Genomic DNA, 27,556 nt, shown 5'->3' with positions numbered 1-27,556 from the left:
TTCAGCTAGGTGGCATTGTCCAAATCATGCAACATTTCTGCATGTTGACTTATTGGCATCTTTAGGTGGTCCTGGTGACTCATGATCTTCTGTTGGATGCCGTTTCATACAACCAATTCCTTCTGCTGTTGAGCTCACATTTGTCGTACCTGGTTGGGGAGCTGCTGGTGAAGTTGAGGGCAAGTGTGCAGCTGGGACACCAGTCCCAGCCCTCGCTTTCTGTGCCACCACTTCATGAATCAGGACACTGCTGATGCAGAAGAGGCGCATCTGCATAGTGTAATCTAAGCTCTTCATTTGGCGTGGTGTGAGTGGACAGACTGTCGAGCTTTGAGTGTGCTTAAGGCTGTGTCTGAAGCTTTACTTAGTTTGAAACTGCTGTCCTTATTTATGAGCTTTTCGTGTAGCAGGATCTCTATAGATTACTGTAAAATGCAATTCCACAATGTGTTGGCCTATTTTAACAACTTGGCACCATCAGCATTCATGTTAGGCCCCTTGGGAAACACAGTGCTCTGCAACAGCTGACTTTGTTGGCCATTCCTGATCTGTGTGACATCTGTGGTCTGTACATCTTTCCTTACTGTCCACATGGTCTGATCTATGAACATTTCCCTACACTGGCACAGGACACAGTAGACTCCTAGTTTCCAGAGTTCTACGTTGTCCTTAACAAACCCCAACACAATTTCCATCTTGGGCAGTGGGTGAATTACATATTTGACATTACGTTCCCCAAGTATTTTATTAATTTATTGCAGATGTGATACCAACATAAGAGATAAATGCCGCTGCAAAAAATTTCTTTTTCTGTTGTCTAGGCTCCTTTGATTTTATGGCACACTTGATCAGGCTGTGTTTGTAAACCATTCTTTAGGTGCTCAAACGCCATTGCTAACTCTCTTGGTTGGAGATATCCCAAGCCCTGTGCACTAGTGTGCGGAGGATGCCTTCTTGTGAAACTCCTTGGGGCTGCTGGAAGCATGCAAGTGTAAATGTGTTAAGTGTTAGTCTGTGGTAAATGTTGTGTCCTAGTGTGCCATATGGTCTTCTCTTGATTAGAACATCTCTACCGTGAACCCGATGTTTCAGTGCAGTAAGTTAAGATGTTGCAAAATGTCTTGCATACACTGTTGTTCATGTGGTAAGATCTCGAATATATCATTCATGCATCAGAAAAAAAAGTGTGTATGCACATCGTTGAAAGTGCTGAAATGGTCTGACACCTTCCAACTAACTCTCATCCACGATAGTAAACTCCCCGCATCTTTCAACAGTGGACGTTGGAAACGTGGATATAACCCAGATCTAATATTCGCAAGTGAGCACATAGGCCAACAATGTGATAAGACAGTTTGCCACCCTGTACCCAATTCTCAACACTGCCCTATGATGTGCATTCTCAACACCGCCCTGTGATGTGCCAAGTTACTGCAGTATCCCAACCGAGAACTCTTCCATTCCGCAGAAGATACAACTTCCATAAGGCTAACTGGGAGCTTTTTAGTACCAATCTGGATAAAATTGAACTGATCTCCAGGCAACACCAGAAAACTACGATAAGTTTGTGGATGAAGTGAAGAAGGTATCACGGTCATCTATGCCACGGGGCTGCAGAACACAAAACCTCTACGGATTAAGAACCTAGTCGGCAGCCCTAATGAATAAATATCTGTCGCTTTTTGAACAAGATCCATTCAATGAGAAAACCATCTTGGCTGGTCAAGAAGTAATGTCTTCCATAGCAGAAAACAAGAGAAAGATGGATTAAACTTATGGAGGAAACAGATCTTTCAATTAGCAGCCAGAAGGCCTGGAAACTGATGAGAAAACTAAATAACGATCCAACCAAACATGCCAATCACACTAACATCACTCCGTATGAAATTGCTACACAGATTCTTGAAAATGCTAAACCAAGATCTCCTATCCAAAAATCGGACTTCAAATTAGAGTTTAAGGAACAATCTCAGAATAATAACCTGACTACACCATTCAACCTAGGTGAATTAGAAGAAGCCATTCACAAATGAAAAATTGGCAAGGCATCAGGATTAGACGACATTTGCGTACAGCAAATTAAACATTTTAGCACCACTACCAAAGACTGGCTCTTAAACCTGTATAACCACTGTCTGGCTTTTTTCAAGATCCCAAAATTATGGCGCAAGGCACGCAATTGCGATACTAAAACCTGGGAAGTCACCAATGGATCCAAAGAACTGAAGGCCAACATCTCTCCTTTGCCATCTCTATAAGATCCTAGAGAGAATGATTCTTCACCGCTTAACTGCAGTAGTTGATACACTTCTTATCTTGCAGCAAGCTGGCTTTAGACCAGGCAAGAATTGCACCTCACAAATCCTTTATCTTTCTCAGTTCATAGAAGATGGCTTTGAGCAGAGAAAGATAACAGGTGTAGCTTTTGTTGACCTTTCGGCAGCCTTTGACACCGTAAACCACAGAGTGTTACTGCACAAAATCTACAACATGACTAACGACTACATGCTGACAAGGATAATTGCAACACTCCTACAGAATCGATGTTTTTTTGTGGACTTCCAAGGAAAACACAGCTGATGGAGAACTCAAAAGAACGGTCTCCCCCAAGGAATTGTACTGTCACCAATTTTATTTAATGTGTACACCAACGATCAACCACAGCCTCAAGAATGCAAAAGTTTCATATATGCTGATGACCTTGCTCTTGCTGCCCAGGGCAATCGGTTTGAAGATGCAGAGATAATACTTACACACGGTCTACAACAGGTTGGTACTTACTATGAAAATAATCAACTCGCACCCAATCCTAAGAAAATGCAAGTGTGTTCATTCCATCTGAAACATAAACAAGCTGACAGGAAACTTGAAATATTCTGGAATGGAGTTGCACTAGAATATTGTTCCCACCCCAGGTATTTAGGTGTCACTCTTGACCGTACACTGACCTACAAGAAACATTGTCTGAAGCTGAAGCAGAAAGTATCCTCGAGAAACTGCCTTCTTCAGAAACTAGCAGTATCGAACTGGGGTACACATCCACAAACATTAAGAACAACAGCTCTTGCCTTAAGTTATTCTGCAGGAGAGTATGCTAGCCCAGAGGGGTACAATTCAGTACATGCAAAGCAGGTTGATGTAGCCTTAAATGACAGTTGTAGGATTGTTACAGGATGCCTAAGGCCAACCCCCATGGACAAAGTTCAATGTCTCGCTGGGATTGCTCCATGTGACATCAGAAGAGAGGTTGCCGCTAACATTGGGGGGCATAAATCAAATACAGTGACCTCACATCCACTCTTTGGACATCAACCTGCCAAGACAAGACTGAAGTCCAGGAAGAGTTTCGTAACAACTTCACAGCCCTTAGAAGGATCAGCTACAGCTACCCGACTCACCAAATGGAAAGAAAGATGACACACCTGTCAAACTGGATGACACCACAAGAATCCCTGCCACCTGGACACACAGAGAAGTGGGTCATCTGGAAGTCCACGAACAAACTACAGACCAGTCACAAGATCGAGGGACAATCTCCTTAAATGGAACTTCCAAATGCCAACACAACAATGTGCGAATGGGGTGAATTGCAGACAACCCGGCATCTCTTCAAATGTAACTCGTGCCCAACCAGCTGTAGCATGAAGGACTTAATGTCTGCAGCACCCAATGCTATCAAAGTTGCCCAATTCTGGGTGAATACTATATAGTTTTCTTTGTATGTATTGTATATGTGTTCATTTTAGTGTACCTCTGACATGAATAAAGAAGAAGAATTGTTGATTCAAGGGCTTCTTATTCAAATGCATCCTTAAACACATTGGCTACCACTGGTGGTGGTGGTGGTGGGCAATCCATCATCACTCTGTCAGTTTGCTTGTAGGCATTTCCATCAAACAGTCAAACAGGAATAGAGTGATGTGAGGATGAACTCAAAGAGTTCCTTTAACAACAGCCCTTTAGCATCCCTGCCAGCAGACATTGAGATGGATGCAGAGGAGCTGGCACCCTTATCACAGCAGAATAGTGCAGAATAATCACAGACGGTGGGGGTGAAGTGTGGTATGGGCAGAGCCACTGACCCACATGTTTACCTGCCAGCAGCAATAGACCTGATCCAGCAGTTCTGTTGCTGATTTCAGTGTTCATGACCAAGCATTCACCTCACACAGTGTATTTGTGTGTGCTCAGTTGTCAGTCACTCACAATGGTCATGTGTTGTACTATCCTCTGTGCTCGTTCTCTATACGGTGTTGAAACCCTCTACTCTCCCATAGATTGACTCACATGTTGAGATTTGTTCCCTCTTCTGGGGTTTCAAATCCCCGGCTTTTAGTTGACCCCCCCCCCCCTCCATTAGCTAATATAGATATATTTGTACTGTCAGTGATGAGTCTGCAGCATTGTCACCCACACAGATACTAAAGTGATGACATAGGATGTTATTTTGTGTGTAACACATTTCTTTCTTTTCATAATATTAAATTGTGGTCACCGTGGACCTGGCTTATTTTTGAAACGCTAGCAGGAACAAGTTTGCCTCCAAAAGATAAAGCATGAGTAGATGCAGGAACTGCTCCACCAGAATGTGGAATTGTTTCATACGCATGCAGCACTGGTGGCAGGCCAGGAGCTCCCAAAGAAGTTTTCCCCATCGATACCATTCGCTGGCTTCAATAAGTGCCAAAAGGTCAGAGAATTACTTGCGCTGGTTCTTGCTGCAGAGACAGGTAAGGTGTATCATCAATCCAGTTGATAAGGCTGCCTTGTTATTGACCAGCATTGCGGGATTATACAAGATCATACAGAATTTAAAGCCCTCTACCAACCTTGAGAAAGTTAACTTTGAGGAACTTTGTAATTTGCTCATACAGTATTTTTATCATCAAACGCAATGTGGCGCTGGCACAGTTACATTTTAAATGGCACCACAAGCTCCTCAGGCAGTCACATGCCGTACGGTTTGCTGACCTGCAAAGTCTCTCGTGCATGTGTCTTTCTGAGAGTCCCCAATGTGATTAACATCCAACCAGGAGGTCCAAACTACAGCATTTGACTGCTGAATCACATGAACTTATGGCAGCAGCAAGGGATGTACTTTCTCACAAATGGCAGATAACAAAGTTAGTTATAAGTGCACAGATAAGCCTCCTTCGCCCACCCCTCCCCTCACCGTCAGTGAGCGAGGTGGCCTTGCCTTCAGCTGAGCCACATTCACTGACGGTTCAAGTACAGTGACATCACGGTACGGACCATCTTTGCCCGAGGCAGGCTCGATGGGTAAGTATCGATCAAAGCTTCGTGTTAATCTCAATGTTTTTGGGTTCTGTGTGTTGCTCTCTTTTGGCACCTTTTTTCACTCAATGGGCAAGAGGGTGGTTTTGTCCTGACTGTCATTCGGCACATGTTCCACAGGACTTTCACATGTAGAGGGCACATGTTGGGTTTGCCGCAAAAGTTTGTTACAGTCATCAGAGGTCCCAGTGTTTTCCCTGGACTAGAAGGCTATCTCTGATACCCTGCAAGCATTGCTCCAATATTTTGTACTTTCATTGGTAGTGGATGGGCAGCCAATAGTGATTCAGGTAGATATGGGAGAGATGGGAGGGCCAGCCTAATTAAGTTAGATATGCACAGGGTCTTGGTCTGCCCTGTGTTGCAACAGCCACTACGTAAGTGCCTCAATCGGTCCCCTTTCAGGGTTTGGAATCCTTAATATGGTCTTACAAGCAGCTGTCTGAGAATACCTTCCATGTGCAACAAGGGCAAGGCCGAGCTGCAGCATTGGCAGCACCCTGGTGTCATTTCTCCCATTTCATTGAGTTAGTGGGTCATGCCTTCGGTGGTAATCCCAAAACCAGATGGCATCAGGTGCCTCTATGGTTCTTTTAAACAGACATTCAATGCACAATGTGTAATGTGTCATGGATTTGTACACAAATCCACATCTGGAGGAATTGTTGGTGAAGCTGTCATGGGGTCAGTATTTTTCAGGCATCAATTTACATGATGCTTACCTGTTACATGATGCTTACCTGCAGCTACCACTGGACACCACTTCTTTGAGTTTCTTAGTGGTGAAACCACCTTTAGGCTTTATTAGTTTAATCGCTTACTTTTTTGAATCTCGCCTGAATTTATCAATGATATTTGCAATAGTTTACTCAGGATATTCCCTGTTGCGCAAACTACTGTGATGACGTCTGGGTTATGTGCTTCAAATGAGAGGAGCACTTTCGAAATCTTCAGGCAGTTTTCCAATTCCGTCTGCAGAATGGCCTTCGTTGTAATAAGAAAATGTATTTTTTCTCCCCCAAAGGTGTATTTTTTAAATTTTGTGTTCAGAAAAGATGGCCTTGTTCCCACAGATAATCATGTCAAAATCACTGTCAAATTACTGGCACCAAAGAACTTCAGGGACTGCCAATCCTTTTTAGGCAAAATTTCATATTATGCTGAATTCATTCCCTAGGTTGTGCACATCTGCCACCCTCTTAACCAGCACGTCAATAGGGCATCAAATTTTTCTGACATGTAAATTATAAATGGGCTTTTCAGTCTTCATGCAGTGTTTGTGCTGTGTGTCCTGTTTGGTTTCTTTTATGGTTGGTAAACCTTCAACTCTGGCCTGTGATGCAGCCCATTGGTGCAGTACTGTCACATCAGAAATCAAACGGTACCAAGCAGCCCACTGTTTATGCATTGAAGACGCTTCTCACACTCCCAGCATAATTACTAATAAGTGGAAAAGGAGGCACTGGCTATCATTTTTGGAATTAAAAAATTTCAAGTTTTCTTTAATGGGGCAACGTTCCTACTCATCACTGACAGCAAACCACTTATTTCCTTATTCAGCCCTCATTCCAAGCTGCTGGATAGGACAGCCCACTGATTGCTGAGGTGTTCACTCTTCCATAGTAATTACTGTTATGTATTCTTGCTTAGTAATTAGTATTACAGTGTTTAATACTGACCATCCACTAAGCAAGCAGATGCAGTATTGCAATTGCCAGTAGGAAAGGACCCAGAGTTCAACTGGTAGAATACACTTCTTTTCACTTGGTAAAAACTTTCTGAAGCCTAGATCACATATTTTCTTTTTCATATCCAGTAATGCATAGGTTTCCTTCAATGCCTGGTGGGGCATAGTTTCTAATGCTGAGAAATTAGAAGGAGAAATCTATTTCAGTTGGTAAAAACTTCCTACAGCCACGATATTGGCTTTACAAAGGTTCTACTAAGTAAAACAGATCAGTCCTAATTTCTGAGAATGATAAAATTTAGTCACTTCTTTTCATCTTGGATGATGCTTTGCAGCAGACTTTGCTGTATTTTCCTTTGACAGTGTGAGACATTGCAGCTGCCTACCTGCTTTTCCAGAAAATAATTGCAGCTGTCCAGATGGTGTGTCCGGGTCGCACTCTTTCTGGGGGTGGATTTGGCATGACACACATTTTTCTTCTATGCAACAGACACAATATTATCCAGGGGGTCCTCATGTCACAGAGGTACAAAGTTGTTGAGCGGTCATTCCTCTGGCATTGCTTCCTCACATGTTCCAGCTGCAGCATGCGTCACACTGAGGTAAGACTTGTAAGAAGATTTCGGCACATTGTCACACCTACTGGCCAGCAATTGATAGTGATATTGAACCTTTTGTGCAGGCTTGTGCAGCCTGTGCAAACAACCAAGAAGCAAAATTGCATCAGTTTACTACTGACCAGTCCCAGAGCACCCTTGGGACAGGGTACACATAAATCTTTCAGGTCTTTTCTTGGGAAGCATGTGGTACTTTGTCAAATTTCTTGTAGGTCATCAAGCTGTTACCCACATCATCGATGACAACTCTTTGTGCATTGTTGGTCATCTTTGTTATTGACAGCTGCCCCTGGACCCTTATATCTGTTAATGATTGGCAATTTGTGTCATGGGAGTTTGAAACCTTTGGAATGGTATCCAGGATCTGACTCACCCCTTTCAATCAGCATCCAACTCAGAGGTGGAGTACTTCGTGTGTACAGTCAAAATCCGAATGAAGAAGCCCATGTCTGCCTTGTTCCAAGATGACACCAGGCAACACTGGTTAACAGATGTAGTCCAGCAGAAAGTTTGCATGGGTGCCAGTTACGGCTACTTTTGGATCTGTTGCACCCTGTGTTGCATGCACCGGACCACTAGGGCTTACCATATTTTCCTCAGGGGGCTGCCGTTTGGCCTCAGTCTTTCAGCCAGCAACAGGGGTGGCTTCTGGGTGTGGTGATGGGCCACAAAGGTCAGCAGTTGTTTGTGGAGGATATTGGATGCAGCAATCCATCATTCCTATCAGCTGCAGACACAGCCTGTTGGATCTTGCCTGCCGCCATCTTCAATCCAGTCACCTGATGGGGTCACTCGCAATCTTGTTCAGGCGGTAGGCTCCCTATTGTGGCACAGTGCTCACCCACTGCCACCGCCCCCCCCCCCAACCCCCCATGCCCTCGGCCATCCTACCTTTCGCTGCAGAACAGTTTGAAGCAGTGCCATCTTTTGCCTGCACACCAGTAGCAGTCTCTTTTCCCCTGCCCATGCTGGTATACCAACTGTTATCCCAGCCTCTGCAATCTTCTGCCCTTCTGGCAAAGCAAGCTGCATCATGTTGGCATCGTTTCCTTCGGTAGGCAATCCACTGTTACGGCACAAAACTGGCCATTTTTGTCCTATGTGGCCTTTCCAGGGATGAGGGATTTAGTATTCCACCCAGCAGACATTAAGACAGATGAAGAGGAGCCAGCATGGTTATTGCAGCAGAACAGTACAGAAAACTGTTACAGAGGGCGCAAGCAAAGCATGCCACGAACAGAGCCACTAGTCTGTGTTTTCACCTTCCAGCAGAAATAGGCCTGGGCTGGTAGTTGTATCACTGATTTCAAATCCCATGGGCCAAGCTTTCACATCGCACAGTGCTCTGTTTCGGTGTGCTCAGTTGTCAGCTGCTAGTGCTTGTCACGTGACATATTATCCTCCGTGCTCGTTCTATACACAGTTTTTGGACTCCCTGCTCTCCCATAGATTGACTTATAGTCTCCACAGTACAGCTGTTCAGGAACAACAAAGTCTTTGTACCATATTTTCTAGGGTAGTATTATGGAAAATTTAATGGTCTTCCTCTTCATACTGTTGGTTTGATCAGTTTCTACTCTTCCTAGCGAACTGTACAGTTCGTGCTTGTATACTTGAAGTGGTATCAGGGCTGAAGAATTTATTTTGTTTGTTGCCTCAGAGTCTTCTCGGAAATGTTTAAGCACATTGCTCTCCTCCCTGGAGAGGACTGACTTCAACAGAATGGACCTCGTGAGTGTACAACACTCTTCATGTCATATTTCTTTCGCTGCATCCTGTGGAAGAGCAAGGACAACCTGTTCCATCGCACTAATAAAATTAGCCATCTGTAGTGTTGTCAGCGACAGTGTAAAACTTAGTCCCTTTCCAAGTACACATAAGGTGGCATTGTCAAACTGTTTTCTCTGTAGAACTGATTACAGTTGTCCATTGTCCTGCTTATAATGATGTTCGTATTTTGCAGCCTGTCTGAATGTGGCCAACTGCCATGCTTTGTTGGCTGGAGACAAAACTGACTGTGTATACCCTCTACGCGTCAGATGATTGAGTTCATGCTATCTGAAGGTGAAGCACAAAGAGTTCTCTCCTGATCTTGTTAAGTCTGTGTTGTACGCTGCAGATCTGTTCCCTGATCAGTGTCAGGCTGGTTCATCTGCTGATCTGGTTGGCAGCTAGAGATCTGATGTAGTGAACAATCTTTGCAAAACGTGGTACGATTTGGTTGTCACACCAATTCTGCTGAAATATAAATGAGGCCAGATGATGCTCTTTTCTATTCTGAAGCTTTTCTAGCTTCTTCATTTCATTACACATCTGCTCCCTGTAGAGGTACTTGTTTTTTGATTTTAGGCTTCCCCGGCATATGATGATTCTGAAATGTTCTCTCGTCTGCACTTGTCTTTTAAAATAAGTAACCTGACTTCCTTCTGTTTACAGTGTGGCATCATCATTTGATGAGATCCTTAAAAGACTTACAGTGGCATTCTACACTCTATAAAACACTTTAGGCTGTTTCAAGAGGTATCACACTGAACAAAGCATCACTCACGAGAAAGATGCCCTATTCATAATATATCACTACATGAAGTATGTGTTCTGTGTAGTAATAATAATTATTAATATTACTGCAATGCTCTTCAGTGTTTTATGTAGGCAGTCTGACTGAGCTCCACAACAGCTATCACCATGGCAATTTGGTTCATGCCTGTGCCACTAAAGTAGTTACGAAGCACAGTTGCGCAGTTAAAGAAGTAGACTACTGGGAATTAAATTCAACACAAGTACAGAAAAGAGACTATAGGTTACTCTTATTGTATCACAATCCTGAGTGGACCTATAAATCCCATGAATTTGGGTTCCAGAAACTGGCATTTTAATCACTCACATACTAGCATTGGTCTGACTCTTGCATTATTTCTGGTACAAAACCACTGCAGACTTAATTTAAATATCTTCAACAATAAATTAGTGATTGTAGCGTAATTTTATTGATGACTCAAAACAGTGACAGAGAGAAGAAAATAGTCCACAGACAATAGAAGGAAACACAGAGTCAAAGTGGGTGGGCTAGATGAAAGCTACGAAAAGGATCACATAAAACTGTGGAATAGACAAAAGATATAAAGACACATAGGTGACAACAGGTAGGGTGAGGAGTGAGGATGGGGCAAAGAAATCTGATGCCATACATCAAATCATTAACACAACAGCTGTTTGGACCTCCAGTAAAATTACATTCTGGCAAGAGAACTCCTTTAGCAACCAAAATCTGAAAAAGTCTCAGTGAAGTACTACTTAATATGATCAGACTGTTGCTGCCATACAGAGCCAACTACACTCCTGGAAATGGAAAAAAGAACACATTGACACCGGTGTGTCAGACCCACCATACTTGCTCCGGACACTGCGAGAGGGCTGTACAAGCAATGATCACACGCACGGCACAGCGGACACACCAGGAACCGCGGTGTTGGCCGTCAAATGGCGCTAGCTGCGCAGCATTTGTGCACCGCCGCCGTCAGTGTCAGCCAGTTTGCCGTGGCATACGGAGCTCCATCGCAGTCTTTAACACTGGTAGCATGCCGCGACAGCGTGGATGTGAACCGTATGTGCAGTTGACGGACTTTGAGCGAGGGCGTATAGTGGGCAAGCGGGAGGCCGGGTGGACGTACCGCCGAATTGCTCAACACGTGGGGCGTGAGGTCTCCATAGTACATCGATGTTGTCGCCAGTGGTCGGCGGAAGGTGCACGTGCCCGTCGACCTGGGACCGGACTTCAGCGACGCACGGATGCACGCCAAGACCGTAGGATCCTACGCAGTGCCGTAGGGGACCGCACCGCCACTTCCCAGCAAATTAGGGACACTGTTGCTCCTGGGGTATCGGCGAGGACCATTCGCAACCGTCTCCATGAAGCTGGGCTACGGTCCCGCACACCGTTAGGCCGTCTTCCGCTCACGCCCCAACATCGTGCAGCCCGCCTCCAGTGGTGTCGCGACAGGCGTGAATGGAGGGACGAATGGAGACGTGTCGTCTTCAGCGATGAGAGTCGCTTCTGCCTTGGTGCCAATGATGGTCGTATGCGTGTTTGGCGCCGTGCAGGTGAGCGCCACAATCAGGACTGCATACGACCGAGGCACACAGGGCCAACACCCGGCATCATGGTGTGGGGAGCGATCTCCTACACTGGCCGTACACCACTGGTGATCGTCGAGGGGACACTGAATAGTGCACGGTACATCCAAACCGTCATCGAACCCATCGTTCTACCATTCCTAGACCGGCAAGGGAACTTGCTGTTCCAACAGGACAATGCACGTCCGCATGTATCCCATGCCACCCAACGTGCTCTAGAAGGTGTAAGTCAACTACCCTGGCCAGCAAGATCTCCGGATCTGTCCCCCATTGAGCATGTTCGGGACTGGATGAAGCGTGGTCTCACGCGGTCTGCACGTCCAGCACGAACGCTGGTCCAACTGAGGCGCCAGGTGGAAATGGCATGGCAAGCCGTTCCACAGGACTACATCCAGCATCTCTACGATCGTCTCCATGGGAGAATAGCAGCCTGCATTGCTGCGAAAGGTGGATATACACTGTACTAGTGCCGACATTGTGCATGCTCTGTTGCCTGTGTCTATGTGCCTGTGGTTCTGTCAGTGTGATCATGTGATGTATCTGACCCCAGGAATGTGTCAATAAAGTTTCCCCTTCCTGGGACAATGAATTCACGGTGTTCTTATTTCAATTTCCAGGAGTGTATTTGCTATACTTTTAAGCACTGATCAACTGATACCACACTGCGCATGTCCTTAATGTTTACATTCAGTTTTTGGCTGTCTTTCATGTGGATCATGCCCAAAGAAAGTATGGCAACATTTAAATTCAGTCAGCCATTTTTTTACTATTGTAGTGTCGCGGAATAGTAAAGAGTTGGAAACGTGGAATACTGTCAAAGTTTCATTGCCTATGCCGAGAGCCAGAGGCAGGTAGGTGGATTGCACACATATCGGAATGTGTCGTCACGCAGGGGCAATGGCCTGGTTACACACAACAGACAAGAGAGAATTGCTTAGCACGCGGGTTTGTGTTAGACGGAGACTTTCGTAGAGTGCAAGACAGAGGTATAGCGTCAGCTGTATTGCATTTCACAACTTCGCGTAAGTCTACCGCAACAACACGCAACTCTGTTGCAAGAACACCTAAGGGGCGAGTACGACAGATTAATCAGCAGTATAAGTGGAACGAATGTGGTCATTACAAACGAGTATGATGTCTGGACGTCGCTTGTGCTTCCTTTAAATACGCCAGCTTTGATAGCAACAAGGCACTCGCACTCGCAGCTAGACTTGCAGTTAGATGTGTACTGGGTCACTGCGTAGTGCTCAGCTCGGTGATCGACATGTTACTCTTTATTAAGGAGATGTTGCAGTAAGGGCGGCCCATCCAGCAGCAGACGTGAGGGGACAGTACCAGCTCTGGTCCTCTCTGCTGCCGCTGTCAATCATCAACCCAGGATTAGCAGACATCGCGGCAGACTCGCTCGCCGCCAATGCTGACCACATCAGTGAGCCGTCGTCGAGATCTTGCGGCGCCTAGGCCCTGTGCATCCGCCGTCACAATCGGGTGAGCCGACAACGCTGGGGGACTGCAGCCCGTTCCACCTGTCCACCGTAGACGAGCCACCAGGAGCAGCATGGAAGAAGACGGGGTGGGATAGAGTACACTCCGCACTACGAGAATGCTTCTGGTGCAGACAGTGCCGGGGACTCCAATCCGGAGCCTCTATGTGCAACGATCTGCTGTCTGCCACCGAGCCAGCCGCCGCCCAGCCGGGCGCCGCCAGCCACACGCGGCCGATGTAAGGACATTCTTCCGCTACGTCACAGCACGCGGCACTGCGCTAGCAAGACTGCACAGCCCGGATCTGGTGTCATTGCTACGAGTCAGCGAGGACTCGGACAAGGTCGTTGATATCACCAAGCCACATTGTACTCGGCAGGAATAAACATGTTATGAATTAATAATGTTTCTTTGGCATCTCTGACGCGCCCACAGTCATTTCCTAGCATTGGAGAGGTCACTGCCCGGCCATCCAGTACATCGTAGGCAACCGGGACCACACTATTGAAAATAAAGGAGATGAGACTTTATAAACTTTCACCATTATCAAATGTATTTTTGCTGGCAAGATAAACTGTCAAAACAAAGAATTTTGTCAATACATGGTTTCCAGCTTTTTGAAAAACATACAGACAACACAATCAATTTGGAAAGCCAGATGAGCAAAACTATTCTGCAGATAAAGTTGGCACTCTACTTATATTGGTACACATTTTAAGTGACTACTTTCGCAAAAATGCTATCCACAAAAACGTACATTCACAGGAATATCTTTATTGGAATTCAAATACTGGAAGTCTGGCACCTAAAACAAAAGATCTGAAGGACATAAGATGAAAATGCATTACAGCTCTTTCATCAAGATATGTATCTATAATTTTATGGATTAATTATAATTTCACTAGACATATTTAACTAACAAATCCAATAATAGTCCCTCCCTTCGAAGGAAAAAGCTTTTGTTATATAAAATTTTATTTTTGTGTTATACCTAATGACTTTCCTGGTGGTAAAATAACTGCTTCCACTGGTTCAATTCTTCCTTCTCCAAATTTTCCTAAACCTGAACCAGTCACATATCCCATTTGTGCCATAAGGCGGGAGCCAATACCCTGCAACAGTTCATAAAATATACAACATGTAATAAAAACATATCATATAACTGGACAGATATTTGTTACTTCTTAATTTTACTTTTGTTTTGACAAATAGCTAAAATGTTCAAGATATTACTAATGCTGATCACTCCTATCCACAGATCCATCTGACAAACCATTTTCCTTCAATTATCATATGAATACTTTGGTTGTACAAAAAAAAATTGTGCACATAAAAATGTTCATTTGTTCAACAATACACTTAATGGTAATTAGTTTGGTGATAGCTGTAAAACAGTGAGAACTCAAATTAGTGAATATAAATTAATTAAACTGCTCAGCTTATGCAGATACTTCTTATTTGTGAAAACTGTGACAACACCAGTAAACATTATAAAAAACATGAAACATATGTCTCTACTAGTATACATACAAAAATTGTAACTTCAAACTGGTATAATGATAGTCGTGTGCAAAACTAGTATTTTGTGTCTCCACTGCAAATCAATTAAGATTTTCATATCTGGTGGCAATGAATCAAAGATGAAAATGAGTGTATTTCAAAATCAGTCTCTTCCAAGGATCTTGCAATGTTAAGTCACAAACAACTGTAACTGAGCAAGCACCCACTGGACACAACCAATGTTGGTCTTCTGTCAATCAATCAGTCAAAAAAAAAGCATGTTTGATGAACAGAATTCAACACTGTAGTACAGTGAATAAAGCTAGGACATTCCCAGCAGCATGTTACTGTGCTATTTATACATGTCAATTGGAGTGTTATGACTGAGGGATACTACTTCTGCGTAACAGTTGTTGTTGTTGTTGTGGTCTTCAGTCCTGAGACTGGTTTGATGCTGCTCTCCATGCTACTCCCTAACAGTAACTATTCAAAATACTCACAAACCTGTAATGTTACACATCCTCCCATCTCCCCACATACACACTGGAGCAAATATACTGCACAAACTACAGGAATAACATTGTGGGATGTGATCAGTTATAACTGATCCTGTTGGCTTACCAAGAATTGTGACAAAGGCAGTATCTCATGGTGTTTGAGGAAAATAAAGTCAAAGCCTACCTTGGCACGATACTCGTGCTGTATTTCAACAAGACAGCATTCAGTTATCTCTTCACCACAATACAGCACGAAAGATACCCTATTTTTCCAGCTTGGCCACCCTCTATGTCCATGTTACCAACTACAAAGCTACTGGCTCATTAATGTTCTCCAACAGTGAGTAACATTGAAGTGTGGACTCAATGCAATACTCATCAAAGGTTCTTTGGAAGTGTAGACACATGAATTTGAAATACTGGCCTCAACAAAATAGTAATAATGTTTTCAAATTTTGCACTTTACAACATAAATGTAAGAAGCTCAATAAGACAGAGCAATACATAAATCATTCCACTGCAGGAATATCCACTGATGAGCCAAAAGATTCTGACCACCTGCTTCGGAATGATATACATCACTGATTCTGCGTGTTAGGGATCCGACAGTTCGTTGGTAGGTTTGTGGAGGTATGTGGCATTAATTGTCTCGGAACAGGTCATGCAATTCGTGTAAATAATGGGCTGCTGATCTGCATACACAGTGATGGCACCCAATAGCAACCCAAAGGAGTCCACAGGTTTTACATCTGGCAAATTTGGTCACCGAGACATCAATGTGAGTTCACTATAATGCTCTACAAACCACTGTGGCACAGTTCTGGCTCTAAGACACAGACAATTATACTGCTGAAAGATGACATCACCATTGGGGAAGACATTAAGCATGAAGGGATCCAGGTGGTTTGCAGTTGTCAGTGTGTCTTCGTTTATTACCACAGGTACCATGCAAGTGCAGGAGAATGTCTCCCATAGCATAATACTGTTCCCACCAGCCTGTGTCCATGGCATGCTGCACATTTGGAGCCGCCATTCACCTCGATGATGGTGTTTGTGGAGATGACCGTTGACCTAGTGTAGCAAAAATACGATTCACCTGAAGAGCCGTTTGTGTTCCCATTGACTGATGGTTGAATACCAATGATCCCGTGCCCACTGCAATCGTAATTGACGATGTTGTCGGGTCAACATGTGAACACATAGGTGTGGTCTGCTGCAGTACTCCATGTTCAACAACGTACAATGAACAGTGTGCTCCGAAACACTTGTGCATGCACCAGCATTGTGCCCTTCCGGCAAAGATGTAAACAGATCAGCACCTATCCTACTTTGCACAGGAAAAAGCTCCCGAACCCCACACCCTGTGAAAAGTCGCGGATGTAAGGCCATTTAAAGTCTAGTGATAGCCTCACTGTCCTTCTACCTTTTTCTGTAGATGCTCACGACAGAAGCATGTGAACATTGAACCAGCTTCACTGTTTTCGAGATACTCATTTACAGGCTCTGCATAATAATAATCTGCCCTTTGTCTAAGTCACTTATCTCAATGGATTTCCCCATTTGCAGCCCATATCTTTGCTAGGGTGATCTCCCAGCTGTATCTGCTCTGCTTTCATACTTACCTTACCGCATCACATGCCCGCAATGCTGCCAAGCGGCATCCGGTGTCAGGATGGGCACTGGTCATAATCATTTGGCTTATCAGTCTATTTACAATAAAGAAGTTCCAACAGTCAAAACTGGAGAATTACATGCAGAGACAAATGATGAAGAGAGGACAGTTTGAGTATGTCCTATTGATCTTAACAATTTGAAGTGGAGTTCTATTTCAGCTGGATAATAATCAGTAATACTTGTGGATTTGATTAAGAAGCCATAATCATTCACTTTAAATTATTAAGATGTTTCATGGAAAATCTAAATCCAGTTGGGTGAATGGAAATGTGAATCCACCTGAGCATCAGTCTTGTCTTATCCACTACACCAACTAAGCCAGTAAAAAGTAAAAGAAATGTAAGGAAACTGTAAGACCTACCACAAACTGCTTACAAAGAAATTAAACCTCAGAGAAACATGGTGCTTTCTTTAACACTGGAGAGTCTAGAATTGTTCATTACTTGGAATATGCCGAATGGACCGCTCAGGATTGGCATCACATTCTCTTCACCGATGAGGGTCGCATATGCCTTCAACCAGGCAATAGTCAGAGACATGTTTGGAGGCAACCCGGTCAGGCTGAATGCCTTAAACACTCTGTCCAGCAAGTGCAGCAAGATTGAGGTTCCCTGCTGTTTTGGGGTGGCATTACGTGGGGCCGACATAAGCCGCTGGTGGTCACGGAAGGTGCTGTAACAGCTCAATACACGAATGCCACCCTCCAACCGATAGTGCAACCATATCGGCAGCATATTGGCGAGGCAGTCATCTTCATGGATGACAATTCGCACCCCCATCGTGCACATCTTGTGAATGACTTCCTTCAGGATAACCACATCGCTCGACTAGAGTGGCCAGCATGTTCTCCAGACATAAACCCTATCGAACATGTCCAGGATAGATTGAAAAGGGTTGTTTATGGACGATGTGAACCACCAACCAACCACTCTGAAGGATCTACACCAAATCGCTGATGAGGAGTGGAACAATCTGGACCAACAGTGGCGAGGAGGTGCTGTGCAGTGGATAGACATGTGAAGGAATTTGCCTGAAAACTAAGCAATTCTGCACCTTTTTTTACATATCTTTCCACAGCCCTGTGCTGTCTCCATTTGATGAGTAGAGATCTATTCTCTCAGATACACTGACAAAAATAGTGAATCGCCCAAAGGGGGTGGAGGAAATGAAATTAATCTTTGAGGTTTGAGATTGTATGTAATGTTACTTCAATAAGTACAAATGGAGTCAAATGCACAAAGAACTTTGCAGTATGACACTGAACTCCCTCTGACCTGGGTGCATACACTGATTCAGTTGGGAAGGGTGTCATATCCTCTCCTGAGACAAGCTGGTCCACAACTGTTGTAAATGGTTCTTGATATCCTGGATACTGGCACTTGGATGGAGATTATGTCTGATCTAGTTCCATACATTCTATTAGGGTCATATTTGGTGATGTTGCTGGCCATGGGAGTACCTCAACATAATGCAGACAGTTCATAAGGTCACACAGATATGTTTCATATATGGGCAACCACTATCCTATCGAAAAATGTTACTACGATACCGTCACATGAAACGTTTATCTGTTATTACTTTTATGTTGTAATGTCATATACTGAAACGTTCCATTACTTTGGAGATTTGCTCTTCAGTTTGGTCCTACAGAACTTGACGTATAAATAAATAAATAAGTAACACATGAGGACATAGGATGTCTGTGATGTACCACTGTACCATGGAAGTTCCCTCAATCACTGCTAGCCATGACCTGAAGTCGTAGCCAATGGCTCCCCACAACATTGTACCAGGAGTAACATTGTACAGGAGTTACTTTCCAATACAATTCATCAGCAGTCCACACGTCCTGGTCATGGCACCTCCCAAAGCCTACACGTGGGATGTTAATTTCCTAGTTCAGGTGCCACTTATCTCCAACCAATGGTGTGGGATGACACAGAATGTTGCGGTGAGTCCATTACATGTCCTCAGATGGCAGGGGGAGATGTGAAAGGAGCTGCAACTGCTAGCCATGATCTGAAGTCGTAGCCAATGGCTCCCCACAACATTGTACCAGGAGTAACATTGTACAGGAGTTACTTTCCAATACAATTCATCAGCAGTCCACACGTCCTGGTCATGGTACCTCCCAAAGCCTACACGTGGGATGTTAATTTCCTAGTTCAGGTGCCACTAATCTCCAACCAATGGTGTGGGATGACACAGAATGTTGCAGTGAGTCCATTACATGTCCTCAGACGGCAGGGGGAGATGTGAAAGGAGCTGCAACGTGCTCGGTGCACAATACAGAGATCTTCCTTTTTGGCGGTCAGACATGTTCGACTGGAACCCTGGCGACGAGTATGCCAGCCAACATGTCCCCCTGCAGTCCAGCATTGGGTTATTGTCACAACCAAATACCTCACTAATCTGGATATTGCACAATTCACTAAGCTGGCCAAATGGAAACACACAATAAGGCCCCTTTCAAACTTCCACACGAGTAAGTGGTGTCATGTCCAGCAAGTAGTCTAGATGTTGAATGACAATATCCAGTGGTAGGTCCATTCAATTACCTAAGATGGTGATGGCTATTCTAATATTTTGAGGAATTAAGGAACTGAGTTGGGAAATATGAACAAACTTTTCTGCTCCTCTAAGCAAAATAAATGAATGTACGCACACGGTTTCTAACTGTAAATTTCCCCTGGAGGAAGGTGCATGACTAAGTTTTAAATGCAAGCAGAGCTAGAGCAAACTTTTAAGAGCCTACCCTGAGGCCCAGTCCTAACAGTGTACTAACTGCTTCAGCTGAGTTCCCTGAACTGCCTCATCTAACTTGTGGGTGGTGCACCGTTGCCTTATATATATTACCCTGCCAATCTGACCATGTTCTGCAGCACTGTGAGTCCATGTATGGTCATCCATTGTCCATTTGTGACTTCTTGCTTGTGCCTATATATGGTCAGCCTCCACACAGACAATGCCACATCACTCCCAGCAGCCTCATGTAAGCCCACATGAGTTCCATGTTGACATCTGACCAGTGCTCTTCCTGTGACAACTTCTTTGTATTCTCAAGCAAAACCACTCAGCCTGGCTTCTGCTCTTTTGCCTTTCAGATGTTGCACCGTTCATACACTGAAGAGCCAAAGAACTGGTACACCTGCCCAATATCGTTTAGGGCCCCTGCGAGCATGCAGAAGTGGCTCAACACGATGTGACATAGACTTGACTAATGTCTGAAGTAGTGATGGAGCGAACTGACACCATGAATCCTCCAGGGCTGTCCATAAATCTGTAAGAGCATGATGGGGTGGAGACCTCATGTTGCCAAGGCATCCCAGTTATGCTCAATAATGTTGTCTGAGGAGTTTGGTGGCCAGTAGAAGCGTTTAAACTCAGAAAACTGTTCCTGGTGCCACTCTGTAGCAATTCTGGATGTATAGTGAGTCGCACAGACCTGCTGGAATTGCCCAAGTCTGTCAGGATGCATGAAGAACATGAATGGATGCAGGTGATCAGACAGGATGCTTACGTACGTGTCACCTGTCAGAGTCGTATCTAGACATATCAGAGGTCCCATATCACCTCAACTGCACATGCTAAATACCATTACAGAGCCTCCACTAGCTTGAATGGTCCCCTGCTGCCATGCAGTGTCCACGGATTCATGAGATTGTCTCCATACCCATACATATCCATCCGCTCGATATAATTTGAAATGAGACTCGTCCGACCAGGCAACATATTTCCAGTCATCAACAGCCCAATGTCGGTGTTGATGGGTCCAGGGCAGGCATAAAGCTTTGTGTTGTGCAGTCATTAAGGGTACGCGAGTGAGCCTTCAGCTCCGATAGCCTATATTGATGATGTTTCATTGAATGGTTCACACGCTGCCACTTGTTTTATGGCCCAGCTTCAAAATCTGCAACAATTTGCAGTAGGGTTGCACTTCTGTCATGCTGAATAATTCTCTTTAGCTGTGCTGGTCCCATTCTTGCAGGATCTTTTTCTGGCCACAGCAACGTCGGAGATTTGATGTTCTACCAGATTCCTGATATTCACGGTACAGTTTTGAAATGGTCGTACAGGACAATCTGCACTTCACCGCTACCTCGGAGATGCTGTGTTCCATCACTCCTGCACTGCCTATAACACCACTTTCAAACTCATTTAAATCTTGATAACCTACCATTGCAGCAGCGGTAACTGATTGAACAACTGCACCAGATACTTGTTGTCTTATACAGGCATTGCCGACCGCAGCACCATATGATGCCTGTTTACATATCTCTGTATTTGAATACGCATGCCTATACCAGTTTCTGTGGCACTTCGTTGTATATGTGATCCCCCGTCCCCCAGGAAAAATTTGTTGGCGTTGTCCTAAGTGACTACAATTTTTTACACAAGTCTTATTTGGCCATTAGAAGAAAATACATTATTGTTTTACAATGATCGAAAAAGAAATAAATATTTCCTTTACAATAATACAATAATAAACAATAGAAAATCACAATTTCTTTAGAACAATAAACAAATATTTTTCCTAGAACAGATACATGTTTACTCTACAATATTCTAAAATCCTCTGACATGCATACAAGTCATCGTCATATCTGAGCGTTATAGTTTCTGCAGTCAATGACAAAAATTATGCCTTTTAAAAAGTTCTAAATGCCTGGGAACCACAGCCATGAAGAGTTAATCAATCATAAAGTCAGGTAAATAAAGTGTTACCCATCTTTTCCCAGAAACAGAACTGTATCCATGGTAGGAAGGGTCCATTTACTGTGGTTCCCTGGCGTGTAGAACTTTTTCAAAGTTTTTCATGTACTAAAGCACAGTCTTTTGCAGCACACCACTTGATAATGGCCCTCATGCTGAAACTGCAACAGTAAGAACATATACTTTCTATAGTCAATAGTAAAAACAATGTCTTTTAAAAAGTGTCTTTAAAATGATTTACGCTTCATGTCATGATTACAAGTCTAATACCTGATTTACTTTACAATATTTCACACTTCCTACCATAGTTACAATTCTGCTTTTAGTGTTTGTTTTAAGTACAATGCTTAGGTTGGTTGATTTATGGGAGAGGACCAAACAACACTTAGTTGCTGAGCTTTGTCCTCATCTCTCAAATACCTAATATCACTCCACACATGCCAAGCAGGCATACAGGATCTATCAGAGATTATCTCTTCATTGTCCTTTGAGTACGACAATATATCACCATATCCCTATCTGGGCACTGATTTACAATAGCATTCTTAACACATATGTTCCCACAGTAATCATCACTCATTGCCCTGAACACAAATTTACAGTATTTACAAACATTTACAGTATTTACAAAGACAACATATAATATTTATAATCACTACATCAGAGTTGACATAACTCCTGAAAGAGAAATGACTGATGAAGAAGCTGCTAAAGCTACTTCTCTCCTTATACTCAATTTTGCTCCTCAATTCATAGAGCTCACACTCTACTTATACCTGCAGCTGCTAGGCCATGCAACTGCTGTATTGACAAATCCAGCTTCAGTTCACTGATACTTTTCCTCTTTGTATTTACTTTGCAGCATTCAATTTCCACGCCTAAGTTTGGTACAATGTCACTACTGGTGGCATTTCTTCGTACCACATGCTCAGATTTTATCACCATCTGAGCAGTGTATTCCCAACATCTACCCATAAATTTTAACTTTTCTGTACCTCGAAGCATGATATCATCGAGCTTATTTTAGTGACAGAGCACGGTAATGGCTTTGTTCATTAGGGCAACAGATAAGTCATTCATTATTACTCTGCAGTGTCTACAAGCAATCTTTTAATACTACTAAGCTTTACATGAAGTCCTTCTGAATTCCTCAGACTGGTCGCAGCACCTTAACCTCACACAGCTCATGACATACATGAACAAAGTATAAATACTTCTTTACATATTCTGAGACTCTGATCCACAGTTTTACACTGTAGCTGCTAGCTAGTTAACTTTGAAAACTGTCATTTTTCATAATCAATTATCAGTAGCTCTTTTCAGACGCAACATACATAAATGCCTTGTTTTGTCCACTTCCAATGGCAATGGTAGTATGGTGGTATGCATCGGCTCAACTTTTTTGTTCCCCATTTTATTATCTTCTTATTTTTCACTACAGAGCTTACCATTTGATTAGAACTAGTTTAAGTTCCTTTAAATATTGTCACTTGCTCCTTTGAAAGTCTGAGCAGTTATTTTGTGCCTTTCTAGCATATCTATTTTTGCCTTGAAATATATGATGCCACCTTCATCTAGCATTCCTAACAACATTTTGCTGACCTGACAAAATTTACGATATCTCACTTCTGTACACATGATTCATGTCCCATCAATTGTCCAATTAGGGCTTGTGCCTATTCGATCTTTCATACATGCTAATGTAACACATGTTGTGCATTTTTAGGTTGTACTGCACTACTATACAGCATCACCAATCTCCCTTTACAGAATGGCTCAAATTTCTCCTTCGGCCGTAGCAAACTGATACAACTCACTATTCTCCAAGTTGTACGACAAATGCTCACTTTGCCCATGTTGTCATAATACAGTTCACGTAACAAAAAGGATTTCACTATCTGTATGTATGACTGTGGCCCAGTGTACCTGATTTCAACAGCAGGAGAATAGCATCTATTATGCAGCATGATGCCAACATCTGGAATTACAAAAATTCCTTCTGTCTATCAGCATGGACAAATTACAATGTTACGTTCCTTTGTTTGTATTACTGTGTATGGTCCTTGCCACTGGGTATCTAATTTACGCAATCTGCCTTGTCATGCTCTCTCATCAAACAACATAACCTTACCACCAAAATAGAATTGCTTTGGATTCTGTGCTTTGTCATAATATTCCTTCTACTTTTTTTGTGCTCTGCATTCTGTCCTCTCTCACATCAGCGCATCTCTTGCATGAGGTCCTTCTGTTCTGACACAGTCATCAAAATTACACATCAGTCTTTAGTTACATACTCTTCCAAAGAATAGTTCATGTGGCATAACTCCTGTTGCACTGTGTGGTGTCATATTGTACACAAAAATCACATATGTATTCCAAGTGTCCCAGTCTGTTTGCGCTCTACTGAAATAATGATGCAGCATCTCCTTTAACAACTGATGTGACCTTTCTAATGCTCCATTTGTTTGTGGACAGCAGCTAGTAGTCTGACTATAGCTTGCAAAATTGCTTCCCATGTCACTCAATAGTACTGAAGGTATTCCGTACCTCAGGATAATTTTCTCAAACTACACTCAAGCTACAGTATCAGTGTCTTGCCTTTCAGTACGTTCAGCTACTACACATGGTGTTCCCAGAGGAATGGTCAATATTCAGCGTACAGAAATGGTCATTTGAAACAAAAAAACTTCTTGTGGACATATGCCATGTACCGAATGGTTTCTGAGATAGAATATATTTATTGTAAATTGTTGTTTATTTATGTATCACTCAATACAATGACAGGTTTACAAATATGCACAGGTATGACAGTTAGAATGCATTTTATGGAGTATTGATTGAAAAATAGACATTTTTAGCATATTCAAACCTAAGCATTATCACACACATCATGTTGTAGCGGTTGTAAAGTTCACAAGAGATATTTGAATATCCAACCGTCAACTTCAATGCATTTGTAAACTTGAACAGAATGACCCTTCAATGCCAACCAGCATGGATATCGGAAACATCAATCATGTGAAACCTGAATCGCACTTTTCTCACATGACATACTGAAAGCTTTGGATCAAGGTAATCAGGTAGATGCAGTATTTCTTGATTTCCAGAAAGCATGTGACTTAGTACTACACCTACACTTACTGTCAAAAGTACAATCATATGGGGTATCAAGTGAAATTTGTGACTGGATTGAGGACTTTTTGGTAGGGAGGATACAGCACGTTATCTTGGATGGAGAGTCACCATCACACGTAGAAACAACTTTGGGTGTGTCCCAGGGAAGTATGTTGGGACCCTTGCTGTTCATGTCGTATATTAATGATCTTGCAGACAATATTAATAGTAATTTCAGGTTTTTTGTAGTTATCTATAATGAAGTACTATCTGAAAGAACCTGCATAAATATACAGTCAGATCTTGATAATATTTCAAAGTGGTACAGAGATTGGCAACTTGCTCTACATGTTCAGAAAAGTAAAATATTGCACTTCACAAAATGAAAAAATGTAGTACCCTATGACTATAATATCAATAAGTCACTGTTGAAAACAATGTAACAGTTCGTAGCGATATGAAGTGGAATGATCACATAGGTTTAGTTGTTGGTAAAGCAGGTTGTAAACTTCAGTTTACTATTAGAATACTGGGGAAATGCAATCAGTCTGCAAAAGAGATTGCTTGCAAATCACTCATGCAACCAGTTCTAGAATAATATTGCTCAAGTGTGTGGGACCCATACCAGACAGGACTAACATGGGATATTGAACATATACAGAGAAGGGCAGCACGAATGGTCACATGTTTGTTTAATCTGTGGGGAAAGCCACAGAGATACTGAAGGAACTGAACTGGACAACTCTTGAAGATAGACATAAACTATACCGAGAAAGTCTATTAACATAGTTTCAAGAACCGGCTTTAAATGATTACTCCAGGAATCGACTACAATCTCCTACATGTCACTCAGATAGGAATCGTGAGGATAAGATTAGAATAATTACTGCACGCACAGAAGCATTCAAACCACCATTCTTCCCACTCTCCACACGTGAATGGAACAGGAAGAAACCCTAATAACTGATACAATGGGATGTACCCTCTGCTATGCACCTCACAGTGGTTTGCAGATTATAGATGTAGATGTACATATTGGGAGAACATGTGCTGCTTGTCTGACTGCCTCTGCATGTTCCCTAATACGGGCAGAAGCATGCATGATGTGACCATGCAGTTCACCATTCATTTGTATACCACAGACTGCATCCAACTCCATAAACAAAAATCTACTGGACTGGATTGGATTGTCTGGGGGAAGAGACCAAACAGCGAGGTCATCGGTCTCATCAGATTAGGGAAGGATGGGGAAGGAAGTTGGCGGTGCCCTTTCAAAGGAATCATCCCCGCATTTGCCTGGAGCGATTTAGGGAAATCACAGAAAACCTAAATCTGGATGACCGGACACGGGATTGAACCATCGTCCTCCCGAATGCGAGTCCAGTGTGCTAACCACTGCGTTATCTCGCTCGGTCAAAAAAAAAAAGGGAGTACATTCTAGTGGTCAGTTAACTATAAACAGTCCAGCAATTAGAGTAAGTGTGACTGAGATGTTCCTTCATGTTTGGTAAAATTTGGGGAGGCTCTTTTGTGCTGGCAGTAAATTGCAGTCCGTGTGGCTAAAGGAGCGTCATCAAGGTGTTCAAGAAATAAATTTTCCAAACAATGCAAGTAATACAAGCCACACCAATCACTGATTGTAAAATGAACTTGGAAATTGGTTTCCCCTGCAGAGTGTCGATTTTTCTGTGAAAATATATCCAGAACATTGATAACTTTGCGCCAATGGTGTGTTGGAGTGAAGTGCAGTTGGTATCCGTGCATAAACCTGTGTTTAATGTGTAACTGTCAGAAGTTTCACTGTTGTATGTCTCTTAGTTATCATTCAGTGCTACATTGAGCAGAACATCGTGTCACACAGTTTGCGAATTTCAAGATGGCAGAGTTAAAGGAGCAATGCAGCTGCATTAAATTTTGTGTGAAACTCTAGAAAACCTTTACAGACACACACCAAACAATGCAGAAGCGTGTGGTGATGAGTGCTTAAGTCGTACTCAGTGTTACAAGTGGTTCACACAGTTTAAAAATAGCTAGACAGAAGTTAAAGATGACCCTCATTCACGATGCCTTTCAACATCTATCAAAGGATTAGTTCATCATGAATTTGTGCAAAAGGAACAAAGTGTTAATCGATGGTATTATCAGGATTTGTTGCGGTGCCTGCGAGAAAATGTGGGAAGGAAACAACCTCAAATTTGGCAACGCAATTCACGGCTCTTGCATCACGATAACGCACCCACACATTCATCCCTGTTGGGACACGACTACCGCACAAAAAACGAAATCACTGTACTGCATCATCCTCCATATTCTCCAGACCTGACCCCTGTGGACTTTTTTATTACCAAAGTTGAAAACCTTGTTGCAAGGATGAAAATTTGCAATGATAGGCGAGATGAAAGAAAATTCACAGACAGCGCTTTGTGTGATACAGCAAGAGGCATATCAAGAATGCTTCCGAAATTGGAAACGGCATTGGGAGCAGTGTATAAATTGTGGGAGAGAGTATTTTGAAGGTGACCATGCACAATAAGTAAAAGGTAAGCACAGAAAAATTTTGTGGATAAAGTTCCAGAATTTTTTGAACAGATCTCGTATGTGCAGAAAGTCGCCATGTGCTGGTAGTAGGACTATGCTGCATCATCTCCACAATGTGTTTCTGTTACGTCACAGGCTGCTGAACTCTATGTTCAGAAGAAAAATTGGTACTTGGAGGGAATACCTGTTTAACACAATGTGCTGAAAACACTGGTAATCCCTCTATAATCACGAATTCAATGTGTTGGAAAGTGCCAATGGTATTCTTTGATAGCAGCAGGAGCATTGCTGTCACAGAAGCT

General features: G+C 43.0%; 1 protein-coding gene across 5 annotated transcripts in view; it reads right to left on the bottom strand.

The window, feature by feature from the left end:
* The window catches only part of LOC126248068 (zinc finger CCCH-type with G patch domain-containing protein), a 162,880-nt gene that overhangs the window by 15,953 nt on the left and 119,371 nt on the right, over positions 1-27,556 (bottom strand). For all 5 annotated transcript variants that reach the window (XM_049948710.1, XM_049948711.1, XM_049948709.1 and 2 more), the window contains one exon: positions 14,210-14,330. In XM_049948710.1, the coding sequence (XP_049804667.1) occupies positions 14,210-14,330 (121 nt within the window). The remainder of the gene's footprint in view (positions 1-14,209; positions 14,331-27,556) is intronic.

This window comes from Schistocerca nitens, chromosome 3 (assembly GCF_023898315.1).
Source record: "Schistocerca nitens isolate TAMUIC-IGC-003100 chromosome 3, iqSchNite1.1, whole genome shotgun sequence".
Lineage (NCBI taxonomy): Eukaryota > Metazoa > Arthropoda > Insecta > Orthoptera > Acrididae > Schistocerca > Schistocerca nitens.
This window is presented reverse-complemented; position numbering and strand designations above follow the sequence as displayed.